Source organism: Poecile atricapillus, chromosome 4 (genome assembly GCF_030490865.1).
Source record: "Poecile atricapillus isolate bPoeAtr1 chromosome 4, bPoeAtr1.hap1, whole genome shotgun sequence".
In the NCBI taxonomy this organism is placed as follows: domain Eukaryota; kingdom Metazoa; phylum Chordata; class Aves; order Passeriformes; family Paridae; genus Poecile; species Poecile atricapillus.
Genome location: NC_081252.1, coordinates 74,781,495 through 74,799,862, shown reverse-complemented (window position 1 = coordinate 74,799,862; position 18,368 = coordinate 74,781,495). Strand labels below are relative to the sequence as shown.

Genomic DNA, 18,368 nt, shown 5'->3' with positions numbered 1-18,368 from the left:
ATGGTCAGTGATGTCCAGGGATGTCCAGAGGTGGTCAGTTACGTCCAGGGCTGGTCAGGGATGTCCAGGGGGTGTCCAGGGCTGGTCAGGGATGTCCTGGGGATGGTCAGTGATGTCCAGGGGGTGTCCAGGGCTGGTCAGTGATGTCCAGGGGATGGTCAGGGATGGTCAGTGATGTCCAGGGCTGGTCAGTGATGTCCAGGGATGTCCAGGGCTGGTCAGTGATGTCCTGGGGATGGTCAGGGCTGGTCAGTGATGTCCTGGGGATGGTCAGTGATGTCCAGGGGGTGTCCAGGGCTGGTCAGTGATGTCCAGGACTGCTCAGGGATGTCCCAGGACAATCAGGACTATCCCGGGATAACCAATGTCCTGGAACACGCCGTGTCCCCACCCCTCACCCCACAACCCCCCACTGACCCCCCCTCCTCCATCTCAGGACCCCGCTGCCACCACCCCCTAAAGCCACCAACCCTGGGACATCAGCGGGTGTCCCCAAACCCCCAAACCCCAAAACCAGGGGCACTTTGGGGTCAAATCCCGCCTAATTAGCCGGGATCCCCCCCAAATCGGGGCTCGGGGTGGGGGTCCCGCCCCTCCAGCGCCACCTGCACCTCGGGAATGCCCTTTTAATCCTCTTAGGGAGTCAGGGAGAGGCGAAAAGTGGGAAAAAAGGGGGGGGAGGGATAAAAGGAAGGGAAAAAATTGGATAAAAGGGGAGAAAAAGGAGATTTTTGCAGCCTCAGCGTGGTTGGGGGTGACCCGCAGCCACCTGGGGGGGCTCCGAGTGTCACCTGTCACCGTCCCCCTTCTCGCGGTTCTAATTAAAGCGGCGAGCCGGGGGTTAATTAACACGGATGATGTCAAATATTAACCTGATCAAAAGGCGAAAAAAAAAAAAAAAAAGAAGAAAAGAAAATCCCTCTCCCCCCCCCCACCCCAAAACCCCTCAGGAAAGGTTTTTGTAACCCAAATCCCCCGTCCCCTCTTTTATGTCCCCTCCCGGGGGGTTTGGGGTGAGCGAGGGTCACCTCACCCCCCTGGAAGGCACTAATTAATCCCTGTTAATTGCCCCCCTGTTAATTAACCCCTGTTAATTGCAGGTGTTTGAGGGCACATCTGGCATCGATGCCAAGGCCACAACGTGCGAGTTCACGGGGGACATCCTGCGCACGCCGGTGTCCGAGGACATGCTGGGTGAGGCACCGGAGTTTTGGGGTTTTTTGGGGGGGTTTTGGGGTTTTTGGGGTTCGGTTCTGGGGTTGAGAGTGTCCCTGGGTCACCTGGGAGCTGTGACAGTCACCTGAGCCCGGGTGAGCAGGGTTCCTCCAGCCCTCCCTGCGCGGTTATCCCGGGAAAAACGCTTGGGGTGGGCTGGGAAAGGATTCCAGGTGAGGTGGCACCGCGTCCTTGGGGGTGGCACCGCGTCCTTGGAGCTGTCACCTCGTCCTTGGGGGTGTCACCCCATTCCTGGAGGTGTCACCGTATCCTTGGGGGTGTCACTGCCTCCTTGGGGGTGTCACCGCGTTCCTGGAGGTGGCACCGCGTCCTTGGAGCTGTCATCTCATCCTTGGGGGTGGCACCTCATCCCTGGAAGTGTCACCCCTTTCCTGGAGGTGTCACCACATCCTTGGGGGTGGCATCTCATCCTTGGGGGTGGCACTGTGTTCCTGGAGCTGTCACCTCATCCTTGGGGGTGTCACCTCATCCCTGGAGGTGTCACCGCATCCTTGGAGCTGTCACCTCGTCCTTGGGGGTGGCACCACGTCCTTGGGGGTGGCATTGCATCCTTGGGGGTGGCACTGTGTTCCTGGAGGTGTCACCACGTTCCTGGAGGTGGCACCGCTTCCTTGGGGGTGGCACCTCATCCTTGGAGCTGTCACTTCATCCTTGGAGGTGTCACTGCATCCTTGGGGGTGTCACTGCCTCCTTGGGGGTGTCACCGCGTTCCTGGAGGTGTCACCGTATCCTTGGAGCTGTCATCTCATCCTTGGGGGTGGCACCTCATCCCTGGAGGTGTCACCCCTTTCCTGGAGGTGTCACCGCATCCTTGGGGGTGTTGCTGCATCCTTGGAGCTGTCACCTCATCCTTGGAGCTGTCACCTCGTCCTTGGGGGTGGCACCACGTCCTTGGGGGTGGCATTGCATCCTTGGGGGTGGCACCTCATCCCTGGAGGTGTCACCCCTTTCCTGGAGGTGTCACCTCATCCTTGGGGGTGGCACTGTGCTCCTGGAGCTGTCACCTCATCCTTGGGGGTGTCACCTCATCCCTGGAGGTGTCACCGCATCCTTGAGGGTTGTCACTGCATCCTTGGGGGTGGCACTGTGTTCCTGGAGGTGTCACCCCATTCCTGGAGGTGTCACCGCGTCCTTGGGGGTGTTGCTGCATCCTTGGAGCTGTCACCTCATCCTTGGAGCTGTCACCTCGTCCTTGGGGGTGGCACCGCGTCCTTGGGGGTGGCACTGCATCCTTGGAGCTGTCACCTCATCCTTGGAGCTGTCACCTCGTCCTTGGGGGTGGCACCGCGTCCTTGGGGGTGGCATTGCATCCTTGGGGGTGGCACTGTGTTCCTGGAGGTGTCACCACGTTCCTGGAGGTGGCACCGCTTCCTTGGGGGTGGCACCTCATCCTTGGAGCTGTCACTTCATCCTTGGAGGTGTCACTGCATCCTTGGGGGTGGCACTGCGTCCTTGGAGGTGTCACCTCATTCTTGGGGTTGTCACCGCATCCTTGGGGGTGTCACCCCATTCCTGGAGGTGTCACCATGTCCTTGGGGGTGGCACTGTGTCCTTGGAGGTGTCACCCCATCCCTGGAGGTGTCACCCCTTTCCTGGAGGTGTCACCTCATCCTTCAGGGTGTCACCGCTTTCCTGCAGGTGTCACCTCATGCTTGGAGGTGTCACCCCGCCCCAGGCAGTGTCACCCCGTCCCTGGCAGTGTCACCCACCCCTGGCAGTGTCACCCCACCCCTGGCAGTGTCACCCCACTCCTGGCGGTGTCACCCCACCCCTGGCAGTGTCACCCACCCCTGGCAGTGTCACCCCACCCCTGGCAGTGTCACCCACCCCTGGCAGTGTCACCCCACCCCTGGCAGTGTCACTCACCCCTGGCGGTGTCCCAGGCCAGGCTGCACAGAGCTTGAAGCCACCTGGGACACTGACAAGTGTCCCCATGGCAGGGAGGTGACACCGATGGCACTGAACGTCCCTTCCCACCCAAACCACTCTGGGATCCGGTTGTGACCCCCGCCCCGAGCCCCCCAAACCCCACTCGGGGTCACACCGGGGGGTGGCCATGTCCCTGTCCCTGTCGCTGTCCCTGTCGCTGTCCCCATCCCCCTCCCCTCGGCCCCGCCATCCCATCCCGGCCCCGCAAAGGGCAGGTGTCACCCCCCGGTGTCACCCCCGTGGCTCTGCCGGTGTCCCCCGGGAGTGGCCGGTGCGGTGGCCGCTGACCTTTCCCGCTGCCATCACCCTGATGCGCTGTGACACCGCTGTCCCCGCACCGCCACCGCCTCCCGGGGGGGGACACGCGGGGAGGGGACGCGCTCAGGGAAGCGTGGCTTTGTCGCGATCGATGGCACCGCGGCTCCGAGGCGCTCGATGAGGCTGAGAGGGAGAGGGGAGGACGTGTCCCCTCCCTGGGGACAGTTTGGGGGGGGTTGGGGTCACCTCGGTCAGCCAGGAGCTGGGGACAGCAAGGGGGAAGGGAATGGGGACACGGGGACACGGGGAGAGGGTGATGGGGACAGAGGGACACAGGGAAGGGGTGATGGGGGCACGGGGACACCAGGACAGGGTGGTGGGGACACAGGGACATGGGGACATAGGGAAGGGGTGATGGGGACACGGGGAAGGGGTGATGGGGACAGAGGAACACGGGGAGGGGGTGATGGGGACACGGGGAAGGGGTGATGGGGACAGAGGAACACTGGCAAGGGGTGATGGGGACATGGGGACACAGGAAGAGGGTGATGGGGACAAGGTGCTGTCCCCTGCGCTGAGAGAGGTGTCAGGGCCACCCCGGCCCAGGAGGAGAGGAACCTGAGGGGATAGAGGTGATGGGGACACGGGGACATGGGGACACGGGGACAGGGTGATGGGGACATGGGGACACGGGGACAGGGTGATGGGGGTGGTTGGGACATGGGGACAGGGTGATGGTGATGTGGGGACACAAGGAGGGGGTGATGAGGACACGGGGACAGGGTGATGGGGGTGATGGGGACACAGGGACATGGGGACTCTGGGACAGGGTGATGGGGACACGGGGACATGGGGACACTGGGACAGGGTGATGGGGACACGGGGACATGGGGACACTGGGACAGGGTGATGGGGACACGGGGACATGGGGACACTGGGACAGGGTGATGGGGACATGGGGACGCGGGGACATGGGGACACTGGGACAGGGTGATGGGGGTGATGGGGACACAGGGACATGGGGACTCTGGGACAGGGTGATGGGGACACGGGGACAAGGTGGTGAGGACACAGAGACACGGGGACACAGTGATGGCAACATGGGGACACAGGGACAGGGTGATGGGGGTGATGGGGACACAGGGACATGAGGAAACAGGGGCAGAGTGATGGGGACATGGGGACAGGGTGATGGGGACATGGGGACAGGGAGATGGGGACATGGGGACAGGGAGATGAGGACATGGGGACAGGGTGATGGGGACACGGACTTGGGGGGTCTTGTCCCCATGTGCTGGCATCTTCTTGCCCCAGAGGCTGCGGTGTCACCCAGCCCACAGGTGACACTTCCTGCCCCAACCCCCGGTCCCTGTGTCCCCTCTGGGGGTGGGTGGGGTGTCCCAGGATGGGGATGGGGACCGATGGCCATGGGAGCAGCAGGTGCCACCCCTGGCTGGTGGCCTTGGACAGGGACGGTCCCTCTGTCCCCACAGGCCGGGTGTTCAATGGCTCCGCCAAACCCATCGACAGCGGCCCCCCGGTGATGGCCGAGGACTTCCTGGACATCAACGGTGACGGCTCCGGCTCTGCGGGAACACGGGAGGGGCTTGGGGATGGACGGGAATTGGGGGTGACACCATGGCCTGATGGCCAGAGTGGGCCTGGGGTGTCACCACATCCATCCATCATCCATCCATCATCCATCCATCATCCATCATCCATCCATCATCCATCCATCATCCATCCATCATCCATCCATCATCCATCATCCATCCATCATCCATCCATCATCCATCCATCATCCATCATCCATCCATCATCCATCCATCCATCCATCATCCATCCATCATCCATCCATCATCCATCCATCCATCATCCATCATCCATCATCCATCATCCATCCATCATCCATCATCCATCATCCATCCATCATCCATCATCCATCCATCATCCATCCATCATCCATCCATCCATCATCCATCCATCCATCATCCATCCATCCATCCATCATCCATCCATCCATCATCCATCATCCATCCATCATCCATCATCCATCATCCATCCATCATCCATCCATCCATCATCCATCATCCATCCATCATCCATCCATCCATCATCCATCATCCATCATCCATCCATCATCCATCCATCCATCCATCCATCCATCCATCATCCATCATCCATCCATCATCCATCATCCATCCATCCATCCATCATCCATCATCCATCCATCCATCATCCATCATCCATCCATCCATCCATCATCCATCATCCATCATCCATCATCCATCCATCCATCCATCCATCATCCATCCATCATCCATCCATCATCCATCCATCCATCCATCATCCATCATCCATCATCCATCATCCATCCATCCATCATCCATCCATCCATCATCCATCATCCATCCATCATCCATCCATCCATCCATCATCCATCATCCATCCATCATCCATCATCCATCCATCCATCATCCATCATCCATCATCCATCATCCATCATCCATCCATCATCCATCATCCATCATCCATCCATCATCCATCATCCATCATCCATCATCCATCCATCATCCATCATCCATCATCCATCCATCATCCATCCATCATCCATCATCCATCATCCATCATCCATCCATCATCCATCATCCATCATCCATCATCCATCATCCATCCATCATCCATCATCCATCATCCATCATCCATCCATCATCCATCATCCATCATCCATTATCCATCCATCATCCATCCATCATCCATCCATCATCCATCCATCCATTATCCATCATCCATCCATCCATCCATCCATCATCCATCATCCATTATCCATCCATCATCCATCCATCATCCATCCATCATCCATCATCCATCATCCATCATCCATCCATCATCCATCATCCATCATCCATCATCCATCCTCCATCATCCATCATCCATCATCCATCATCCATCCATCCATCCATCATCCATCCATCATCCATCCTCCATCATCCATCCATCATCCATCATCCATCCATCATCCATCATCCATCCATCATCCATCCATCATCCATCCATCCATCATCCATCCATCATCCATCCATCCATCATCCATCCATCATCCATCCATCATCCATCCATCCATCATCCATCCATCATCCATCCATCATCCATCCATTATCCATCCATCCATCCATCATCCATCCATCCATCCATCATCCATCCATCATCCATCCATCATCCATCATCCATCATCCATCCATCCATTATCCATCATCCATCATCCATCACCCATCCATCCATCATCCATCATCCATCATCCATCCATCATCCATCAATCATCCATCATCCATCATCCATCATCCATCCATCATCCATCATCCATCCATCCATCCATCATCCATCCATCATCCATCCTCCATCATCCATCCATCATCCATCATCCATCCATCATCCATCATCCATCATCCATCATCCATCATCCATCATCCATCCATCCATCATCCATCATCCATCATCCATCATCCATCATCCATCATCCATCATCCATCATCCATCATCCATCCATCCATCATCCATCCATCATCCATCCATCATCCATCCATCATCCATCCATCATCCATCATCCATCCATCATCCATCAATCATCCATCATCCATCATCCATCCATCATCCATCCTCCATCATCCATCCATCATCCATCATCCATCCATCATCCATCATCCATCATCCATCATCCATCATCCATCATCCATCCATCCATCATCCATCATCCATCATCCATCATCCATCATCCATCATCCATCATCCATCATCCATCCATCCATCATCCATCCATCATCCATCCATCATCCATCCATCATCCATCCATCATCCATCATCCATCCATCATCCATCATCCATCCATCATCCATCCATCATCCATCCATCATCCATCCATCATCCATCCATCCATCATCCATCATCCATCCATCATCCATCCATCCATCCATCATCCATCATCCATCCATCCATCATCCATCATCCATCCATCCATCCATCATCCATCCATCCATCATCCATCCATCATCCATCATCCATCCATCATCCATCCATCCATCATCCATCCATCCATCATTCATCCATCCATCCATCCTCCATCCATCATCCATCATCCATCCATCATCCATCCATCATCCATCATCCATCATCCATCATCCATCCATCCATCATCCATCCATCATCCATCATCCATCCATCATCCATCCATCATCCATCATCCATCATCCATCATCCATCATCCATCCATCATCCATCATCCATCCATCATCCATCATCCATCATCCATCATCCATCATCCATCATCCATCCATCCATCATCCATCATCCATCCATCATCCATCATCCATCATCCATCCATCATCCATCATCCATCATCCATCATCCATCATCCATCCATCCATCATCCATCATCCATCATCCATCCATCATCCATCCATCCATCATCCATCATCCATCCATCATCCATCCATCATCCATCATCCATCCATCATCCATCCATCATCCATCATCCATCATCCATCCATCCATCATCCATCCATCATCCATCATCCATCATCCATCCATCATCCATCCATCATCCATCCATCATCCATCCATCATCCATCATCCATCATCCATCATCCATCCATCATCCATCCATCCATCATCCATCATCCATCCATCATCCATCCATCCATCCATCATCCATCCATCATCCATCCATCATCCATCCATCATCCATCCATCCATCCATCATCCATCCATCCATCATCCATCCATCATCCATCCATCATCCATCCATCATCCATCCATCATCCATCATCCATCCATCCATCATCCATCCATCATCCATCCATCCATCCATCATCCATCATCCATCATCCATCATCCATCCATCCATCCATCCATCATCCATCATCCATCCATCATCCATCATCCATTATCCATCATCCATCCATCATCCATCCATCATCCATCCATCCATCATCCATCCATCCATCATCCATCCATCCATCCATCATCCATCCATCATCCATCCATCCATCATCCATCCATCATCCATCATCCATCCCCCCCGGGGTTCTCCAGGAGGGTGTCCAGGTGCTGGGATGGTTCCTGTCCCACCCCAGAGCTGCTCCCTGCTCATCTCCAGAACTTTCTTCCCAATTTTTCCCACCGACCGGGGGGATCCCTTCATCCCCTTCCATCCCTGGAAATGTCCCAGGCCGGGCTGGACAGGGATCACCCTGGGATAACGGGAATTGTCCCCGGGTGGGACTGGGTGGCTTCCAGACCTCTTCCAACCCCAACCATTCCACGATTCCTCCTTTTCCCGCTCCAGGCCAGCCCATCAACCCCCACGGGCGCATCTATCCCGAGGAGATGATCCAGACCGGGATCTCCCCCATCGACGTCATGAACAGCATCGCCCGCGGACAGAAGATTCCCATCTTCTCGGCCGCGGGGCTGCCCCACAACGAGGTGGGACTGCGGGAGGAGCGGGATGGAGGGATTCGGGAAGGTCGGATCCCCTCTCCTGGTGTCGGGAAGCTGGCCTCAGCTCGTGCCTCAGTTTCCCCATTGGCACGGCAACCCCTGTGGGCCATGTGGGGGAGGGTCTGGGTTGATTCGGGGTCCCCAAATCTGAGGATTGGGGGGTTCCGGACCTTTTTGATGTCCCCATGAGTGTGACAGAGGGGACAGAGCAGCAGGGGCTGGAAATTCCAGAGGTGGATGGGACCCATGGGATGGGATGGGATCCATGGAATGGGATGGGATCCATGGGATTGGATGGGATCCATGGGATGGGATCCATGGGATAGGATCCATGGGATGGGATCCATGGGATGGGATGGGATCCATGGGATGGGATGGGATGGGATGGGATGGGATGGGATGGGATGGGATGGGATCCATGGGATGGGATGGGATCCATGGGATGGGATCCATGGGATGGGATGGGATGGGATGGGATCCATGGGATGGGATCCATGGGATGGGATCCATGGGATGGGATCCATGGGATGGGATGGGATCCATGGGATGGGATCCATGGGATGGGATCCATGGGATGGGATGGGATGGGATCCATGGAATGGGATCCATGGGATCCATGGGATGGGATGGGATGGGATGGAAACCACCCCTGACCATTCAGGAGTGACCACGGGCAGGGCAGGACACAGCCGGGGGGGGACACCCCGCTGTCCCCCAGCCTTTGGGGCCCTGTCCTGGTGCCAGGAGGGCCATGGCCACTCCGGGATGTCCCCATTGTCACCCCTGTCCCCGTCCCCTCCCCAGATCGCGGCTCAGATCTGCCGCCAGGCCGGGCTGGTGAAGAAATCCAAGGACGTGGCGGATTTCCACGAGGACAACTTCGCCATCGTCTTCGCGGCCATGGGGGTGAGTTGGGGACACCATGGGACATCCCAGGTGACCCCAGAGCTGCCGTGTCCCCGTGTCCCCGTGTCCCCACCCCGCTGAGCGCGTGTCCCACCACGCAGGTGAACATGGAGACCGCGCGGTTCTTCAAGTCGGACTTTGAGCAGAACGGCTCCATGGAGAACGTGTGCCTCTTCCTCAACCTGGCCAACGACCCCACGTGAGGCTCCTCCTCCTCCTCTTCCTCCCTTCTTTTCCTTCTCCTTCCTCCTCCTCCTCTTCCTCCCTTCTTCTCCTTCCTCCTGCTCCTTTCTCCTTTTGGCTCATTCTTTTTTTTTCTCTTCATTCTCCCTCCTCTTCCTCTTTTTTCTCCTTTCTCCTCTTTTTTCTTATTCCTTCTCCTCTTCCCTTTTTTCCTTCTCCTTTTTCCTTTTCCTTCTCCTTCCTCCTCCTCATTTCTCCTTTTGTCTCATTCTTTTTTCTCCTCATTCTTCCTCCTTCCTCCTCCTCCTCTTTTTTTCTCCTTTCTCCTCCTTTTTTTTATTCCTCCTCTTCTTCCCTTTTTCCTTCTTTTTCCTTCTTTTTCCTTCTCCTTTTTCCTTTTCTTTCTCCTTCCTCCTTCCTCCTTCTTTCTCCTTCCTTCTCCTCCTTCTTCTCCTCCTTCTCCCTCTTTTCTTATTCTTTTCCTTCGTATTTTCATTTCTCCTTCTCCTTCTTTTCCTTCTCCCTCTTCCTTTCTCCTTTTTCCTTCTTCCTCTTCCTCTTCTCCCCCATTTTCCTTTTCCTTTCTCCCTCCTTTCCCTCCTCCTCCTTTCTTCTTTTCTCCTCCCTTTTCCTTCTCCCTCCTCCTTTCTCCTTTTTCTTCTCCTTCTTCTCCCTCTTTTCTTATCCTTTTCCTTCATATTTTCATTTCTCCTTTTCCTTCTCCCTCCTCCTCCTTCCTCCTTTCTCCTTCTCCCTCTTCCTTTTCTCCCCCATTTTCCTTTTCCTTTCTCCCTCTTTTCTTCTTTTCTCCTCCCTTTTCCCTCTCCCCCTCCTTCCTTCCTCTCCCTCTCCCTCTCCCCTTCTTTTCCCTCTCCCTCCCTTTCCTCCCTCTCCTCTTCCCCCCTCAATCCCACCCGGATCCCTTCGGGAGGTGACCCCAAAACCCCGGCGGTCATGGGGGGACCCCATTATGATTCCTCCTTCTCCCTGCACCCCAAACCTTCCCCGGGGGATGTTAATTATGCTAATTGCGTTAATTGGGGGCGTGGCCCAGGATCGAGAGGATCATCACGCCGCGGCTGGCGCTGACCACGGCCGAGTTCCTGGCGTACCAGTGCGAGAAGCACGTGCTGGTCATCCTGACCGACATGAGCTCCTACGCCGAGGCGCTCCGGGAGGTCAGACAGGGACACCTGGGGGGTGACAGTGGCACCTGGGGGTCCCTGGGGGGTGACAATGACACCTGGGGGTCCTTGGAGGGTGACAATGACACCTGGGGGTCCTTGGGGGACGACAGAGACACCTGGGGGTCCCTGGGGGGTGACAATGGCACCTGGGGGTCCTTCGAGTGTCCTTGGGGGGTCCCTGGGGGTCCTTGGAGGGTGACAAAGACACCTGGGGGTCCTTGGAGGGTGACAATGACACCTGGGGGTCCCTGGGGGGTGACAATGGCATCTGGAGGTCCCTGGGGGGTGACAATGACACCTGGGACTCCTTGGGATACTTTGTGGGGTGTATGGGGTGACAATGGCACCTGGGGGTCCTTGGAGGGTGACAATGACATCTGGGGGTCCTTGGGGGGTGACAATGACACCTGGGGGTCCCTGGAGGGTGACAATGGCACCTGGGGGTCCTTGGGGGGTGACAATGACACCTGGGGGTCCCTGGGGGGTGACAATGGCACCTGGGGGTCCCTGGGGGGTGACAATGACACCTGGGGGTCCTTGGGGTGTCCTTGGGGGGTCCCTGGGGATCCTTGGGGGGTGACAAAGACACCTGGGGGTCCTTTGGGGGTGACAGTGGCACCTGGGGGTCCTTTGGAGTGTGACAAGGACACCTGGGGGTCCTTGGGGGGTGACAATGGCACCTGGGGGTCCTTGGGGGGTGACAAGGACACCTGGGGGTCCTTTGGGGGTGACAATGACACCTGGGGGTCCTTGGGGTACTTTGTGGGGTGTATGGCGTGACAATGGCATCTGGAAGTCCTTGGGGGGTGACAAGGACACCTGGGGGTCCTTAAGGGGTTAACAAGGACCTGGGGGTCCTTGGGGGGTTCTTGGGGGTCCTGGTGGGGTGACAATGACACCTGGGGGTCCTTGGGGAGTGACAGTGGCACCTGGGGGTCCTTGGGGGGTGACAATGGCACCTGGGGGTCCTTGTGGGGTTTATGGGGTGTTTGGGGTGATGAGGACAGCTGGGGGGTCCAGTGGTTTTTGGGGTGTTTGGGGGTTATGAACTGTTTGGGGTTTTGGGGGATTTTGGGGTGTTTGGGGCACCCAGCACACCCGGGGGTTTTTTGGGGTTTCCTGTGCTGCTCAGAACACCCATATCCCTCATTCCTCTCGTGTTCTTTGGGGTGTTTGGGGCACCCAACACACCTGGAGGTTTTTGGGGGTGTTTGGGGTGCTCTGACCCCTCAAACCCCGCAGGTTTCGGCAGCCAGGGAGGAGGTTCCGGGTCGCCGCGGCTTCCCCGGCTACATGTACACGGACCTGGCCACCATCTACGAGCGCGCCGGGCGCGTGGAGGGCAGGAACGGCTCCATCACCCAGATCCCCATCCTCACCATGCCCAACGACGGTCAGCGGCGCCGGGAAGAGCGGGATGGGGTGGGAACACCTCGGGAATCGGGATTTCCCCCCTTCGGGAAATCCCAAACGGCTCCCAGGTTTTGGGGAGCTCCTGGGGTGGTGGCGTTGTTGGGGTGGTTTAGGGTTGGAGAGTGTCCCCCAAAAAAGATCTCAGTGCTTCTCGGTTTGGGGTTCTTGTCACCAGGACGAGGGGGTGACACCAAAACCCCTCTGAGCCATCCAATCCCACCCAGTTTTGGGGTTCTTGTCACCAGGACAGGGGGGGTGACACTGAGACCCCTCTGAGCCATCCAATCCCATCCAATTTTGGGGTTCCCAGCTCCAGGACAGGAGAGGTGACATCAAAACCCCCCTGAGCCATCCAAGCCACCCCATTCCATCGCCTCCTGTTTTGGGGTCCCCATCTCCAGGATGGGGGAGGTGACACCAGGACCCCTCTGAGCCACCCTAGCCTCTTTTGGGGTCCTCAGCACCCTGACAAGGGGGTGACACCAAAACACCTCTGAGCCATCAAAGACACCCAACCCCATCCCATCCCCTCCCATTTTGGGGTTCTTGTCACCAGGACAGGGAGGGTGACACCAAAACCCCTCTGAGCCATCCCACCCCATCCAATTTTGGGGTTCCCAGCTCCAGGACAAGGGGGTGACACTGAGACCCCTCTGAGCCACCCCAGCCTCTTTTGGGGTCCTCAGCACCCAGACAAGGGGGTGACATCAAAACCCCTCTGAGCCATCCAAGCCACCCCATCCCACCCCATCCAATTTTGGGGTCCTTGTCACCAGGACAGGGGAGGTGACCCCAAAGCCCCCCTGCTGGCCCCGGTGGGGGCCGTGCTGCCCCACAGATGTGACGGTGGCGCTGTCCCCTGTCCCCCACTCCGGGGGTCTCACCCCACCCCCATTGTCCCCCCACCCCAGACATCACCCACCCCATCCCCGACCTGACCGGATTCATCACCGAGGGACAGATCTACGTGGACCGGCAGCTCCACAACCGCCAGGTGCGGCCCCAAAGCCATTCCCAACATCTCCAGGACGGATCCGGGATGGATCCAGGATGGATCAGGGGATGGATCTGGGGATGGATCTGGGGATGGATTGGGGATGGATCAGGGATGGATTTGGGATGGATCCAGGATGGATCCAGGATGGATCAGGGGATGGATCCAGGGATGGATCCAGGATGGATCAGGGGATGGATCTGGGGATGGATCCAGGATGGATCAGGGGATGGATCCGGGATGGATCCAGGATGAATCCGGGGATGGATCATGGGATGGATCCAGGATGGATCATGGGATGGATCCAGGATGGATCCGGGATGGATCTGGGGATGGATCTGGGGATGGATCTGGGGATGGATCAGGGATGGATTTGAGATGGATCCAGGATGGATCAGGGGATGGATCTGGGGATGGATCCAGGGATGGATCATGGGATGGATCCAGGATGGATCATGGGATGGATCAGGGATGGATCATGGGATGGATCTGGGGATGGATCGTGGGATGAATCCGGGGATGGATCTGGGATGGATCCAGGATGGATCTGGGGATGGATCCAGAGATGGATCATGGGATGGATCCAGGATGGATCATGGGATGGATTTGGGATGGATCCAGGATGGATCATGGGATGGATCCAGGATGGATCTGGGGATGGATCAGATCCAGGAATGGATCCAGGATGGTTCAAACACAGGATGGATCATGGGATGGATCCAGGGAGAGATCCAGGAATGGGTCCGTGGATGAATCCAGGATAGATCCAGGGATAGATCTGGGGATGGATCCAAGGATGGATCCAGGGATGGATCAGATCCAGGGATGGATCCAGGGATGGATCAGATCCAGGGATGGATCCAGGAATGGGTCCAGGGATGAATCCAGGATGAATCCAGGGATGGATCCAAGGATGGATTCAGGGATGGATCGGATCCAGGGATGGATCTGGGGATGGATCTGGGGATGGATCTGGGGATGGATCCAGGGATGGATCTGGGGATGGATCTGGGGATGGATCCAGGGATGGATCCAGGGATGGATCAGATCCAGGGATGGATCTGGGGATGGATCTGGGGATGGATCCAGCTCTGGGATGGGAACACCGGGGATAGGGGTGGGGTCCCACAGCGGGGTCGCTCTCACCCCACAGATTTACCCCCCCATCAACGTTCTGCCATCCCTGTCCCGGCTGATGAAATCGGCCATCGGAGAGGGAATGACCCGGAAGGACCACGGGGACGTGTCCAACCAGCTGGTGAGGCCTTGGGGACACTCGGGGAGTGGCATTTGTCACCTCAGGGCCTCCCGTCCCTGCCTGGGTGAGGCTCCACCTGCAGAGCTGCTCCAGATCCTTGATCCCAAATCCCAAATCCACTGGAGCAATTCCAGAGGAGGTTCTGGAGATGCTCCAAGGGCTGGAGCTGCTCTGGAGCCAGGCTGGGAATTCTGGGAATGTTCCCCTGGAGAAGGGAAAAATCCAGGGAGAGCTCAGAGCCCTGGGAATGGCCACGGGATTCCAGAGGGGAGCTGAGATTTTGGGATGATTCAGGATTGGATCCCACTGAGCTCCACGGGCTGTTCCAAATCCCAAATCCTGAGCTGCCTTTATTGGGATGTGGGGAGAATCCAGGGAAAGCGACAGCACCTGGGAATGCTGGGACTACCCCAAATCCCTGGGAATGTCCAAGGGCAGGGCTTGGATCCAGCTGGGATAGGGGAGAGTCCCTGCCCATGGATGGGGTGGGAATGGGATGGGATTGAAGGTCCCTTCCCACCCAAACCATTCCAGGATTCTGGAGCCAGGCTGGGAGAGCTGGGAATGTTCCCCTGGAGAAGGGCAAAATGCAGGGAATGCTGAGAGTCCCTGCAGGGGCTCCAGGAGAGCTGGAGAGGGACTGGGGCCAAGGGCTGCAGGGACAGGAGCCAGGGAATGGCTTCCCAAGGGAAAGGGGAGATTGGGCTGGGATCTTGGCAAGGAATTCCTGCCTGGGATTCTGCAATTCCCAGATTTGCTGGGGCTGCCCCTGGATCCCTGGGAATGCCCAAGGCCAGGTTGGGATGGATTTGGATCCACTTGGGATGGTGGGAGCTGTCCCTGCCCATGGATGGGGTTGGAATTGGTGGGATTTAAGGTCCCTTCCAACAAAAAAAGGTCTGGGATTTGGGAGCCCCTCAGCTCTGGGAGAGCTGGGAATGTTCCCCTGGAGAAGGGAGAAATCCAGGGAATCCTCAGAGTCCCTAAAGGAGCTCCAGGAGAGCTGGAATTTGGGAAAGGGCTGCAGGGACAGGAGCCAGGGAATGGCTTCCAGTGGGAAAGGGGAGATTGGGCTGGGATCCCGGGAAGGAATTCCTGCCTGGGCTGCAATTCCCAGATTTCCTGTGGATCCCTGGGAATGCGCAAGGCTGGGTTGGGATGGACTTGGATCCAGCTGGGCCGGGTTGGGATGGATTTGGATCCACCCGGGCCGGGTTGGGATGGAGCTTGGAGCCCCCCGTGCCAGTGGGAGCCATTCCTGGCCGGGCCGTGGGATCCGTGCCCATCCCGATCCGTGGCTGGAATCCCGGGATTCCGCAGTACGCCTGCTACGCCATCGGCAAGGACGTGCAGGCCATGAAGGCCGTGGTGGGCGAGGAGGCGCTGTCGGCCGACGACCTCCTGTACCTGGAGTTCCTGCACAAGTTCGAGAAGCATTTCATCTCCCAGGGTCAGCCCCCCGCCCCAAATCCGGGAATTCGGGAATTCGGGAAGAGCCGTTCCCGCATCCCGAAATCCTCCGGCAGGGCCCTACGAGAACCGGAGCATTTTCGAGTCGCTGGACATCGGCTGGCGGCTCCTGAGGATCTTCCCCAAGCAGCTCCTCAAGCGCATCCCGGAAAACGTCCTGGCCGAGTTCTACCCCCGCGAGGCCAAGGCGGCCGAGCAGGGCACGGCCCTGTGAGCCCCGATCCCGAAATTCCCAAAATTCCTGAAATTCCCGAAATTCCTGAAATTCCCCATTCCTGAAATCCCATCCCGCTTCCCTAAAATCTCATCCTCGTTCCCTGAAATCCCATCCCCCTTCCCTAAATTCCCTCTTCCCTAAATTCCCATCCCCTTTCCTTGAAATCCCCTTCCTGAAATCTCCCATCCCTAAAATCCCATCCCCCTTCCCTAAAATTCCATCCTCCTTCCCTAAATCTCCCTTCCCTGAAATCTCCCTTCCCTAAATTCCCCCTTCCCTAAATTCCCCCTTCCCCAAATTCCCCCTTCCCCAAATTCCCCCTTCCCCAAATTCCCTCTTCCCTAAATTCCCTCTTCCCTAAAATCCCCCTTCCCTAAAATCCCATTCCCCTTCCCCAAAATTCCATCCTCCTTCCTTTAAATCCCCCTTCCATGAAATCCCCACAGATCCCTAAAATCCCCCTTCCCTAAAATCCTTTCCCTAAAATCCCCCTTCCCTGAAATCCCTACACATCCCTAAAATCCCCCTTTCCCAAAATTCCCCTTCCCTAAAATCCCATCCCCCTTCCCTAAAATTCCATCCTCCTTCCCTGAAATCCCCACAAATCCCTAAAATCCCCCTTCCCTAAAATCCCCCTTCCCTAAAATCCCCCTTCCCTAAAATTCCCCTTTCCTAAAATTTCCCTTCCCTGAAATTTCCATTTCCTGAAATTTCCCTTTCCTAAAATCCCCACAAATCCCTGAAATCCCCTTTCCCTAAAATCTCCCTTCCCTAAAATCCCATCCCCCTTCCCTAAATTCCCCCTTCCCTAAATTCCCTCATCCCTAAATTTCCCCTTCCCTAAATTCCCTCTTCCCTAAAATTAGGGAAAATAATCCTTTTTTTTTTTTGGGAATAAACCACCGTGGTCTCCAAATCCCTTCGTGCTCCGACGTTTCCTTCCGTGGCCATGGAATTCCCAGCCCTGGGAATCCCCGGAGCCCATCCCGAGCTCCCCCCAAATCCCAGAATTCCGGGCTTTGGGGGAGAAATCCCGACCCATCCCACCATGGAAAATCCCAAATGTTCCTCTGTGGGTTTCCAGATCCCAATGGAATTGTGTCCATCCCAGTGGAATTGTGTCCATCCCAAGGGAATTGTGTCCATCCCAAGGGAATTCCGTCCATCCCAATGGAATTGTGTCCATCCCAATGGAATTGTGTGTATCCCAATGGAATTCCATCCATCCCAATGGAATTCCGTCCATCCCAATGGAATTCCGTCCATCCCAAGGGAATTCTGTCCATCCCAAGGGAATTCTGTCCATCCCAATGGAATTCCATCCATCCCAGTGGAACTGTGTCCATCCCAATGGAATTCCGTCCATCCCAATGGAATTCTGTCCATCCCAGTGGAATTCTGTCCATCCCAAGGGAATTCTGTCCATCCCTAAACCATTCCATCCCAATGGAACTGTGTCCATCCCAATGGAATTCCGTCCATCCCAGTGGAATTCTGTCCATCCCAATGGAATTCAATCCCAATGGAATTCTGTCCATCCCAATGGAATTCAATCCCAATGGAATTCCATAGATCCCAATGGAATTCTATCCCAAGACCATTCCATCCATCCCAATGGAATTCCATCCATCCCAATGGAATTCTATTCCAAGACCGTTCCACCCATCCCAATGGAATTACATTCTAATGGAATTCCATCCATCCCGAGGCCATTCCATCCCATTGGAATTCCATCCCTTGGGCCATTCCATCCATCCCAATGGAATTCCGTCCATCCCAATGGAATTCTGTCCATCCCTAGGGCTGTCCCATCCCAATGGA

The 18,368-nt window shown here is 56.4% G+C and overlaps 1 protein-coding gene across 1 annotated transcript in view; it reads left to right on the top strand.

The window, feature by feature from the left end:
* Positions 1 to 16,563, top strand: part of ATP6V1B1 (ATPase H+ transporting V1 subunit B1) — a 33,798-nt gene extending 17,235 nt beyond the window's left edge. Inside the window, exons 4-14 of the mRNA XM_058837727.1 lie at positions 1,101 to 1,194; positions 4,917 to 4,994; positions 8,765 to 8,904; positions 9,724 to 9,825; positions 9,927 to 10,024; positions 11,063 to 11,186; positions 12,438 to 12,588; positions 13,520 to 13,602; positions 14,756 to 14,860; positions 16,181 to 16,310; positions 16,387 to 16,563. Coding sequence (XP_058693710.1) covers positions 1,101 to 1,194; positions 4,917 to 4,994; positions 8,765 to 8,904; positions 9,724 to 9,825; positions 9,927 to 10,024; positions 11,063 to 11,186; positions 12,438 to 12,588; positions 13,520 to 13,602; positions 14,756 to 14,860; positions 16,181 to 16,310; positions 16,387 to 16,544 — 1,263 coding nt within the window. The 3' untranslated portion in view covers positions 16,545 to 16,563. The remainder of the gene's footprint in view (positions 1 to 1,100; positions 1,195 to 4,916; positions 4,995 to 8,764; positions 8,905 to 9,723; positions 9,826 to 9,926; positions 10,025 to 11,062; positions 11,187 to 12,437; positions 12,589 to 13,519; positions 13,603 to 14,755; positions 14,861 to 16,180; positions 16,311 to 16,386) is intronic.
* Positions 16,564 to 18,368: the final 1,805 nt, after the last annotated feature.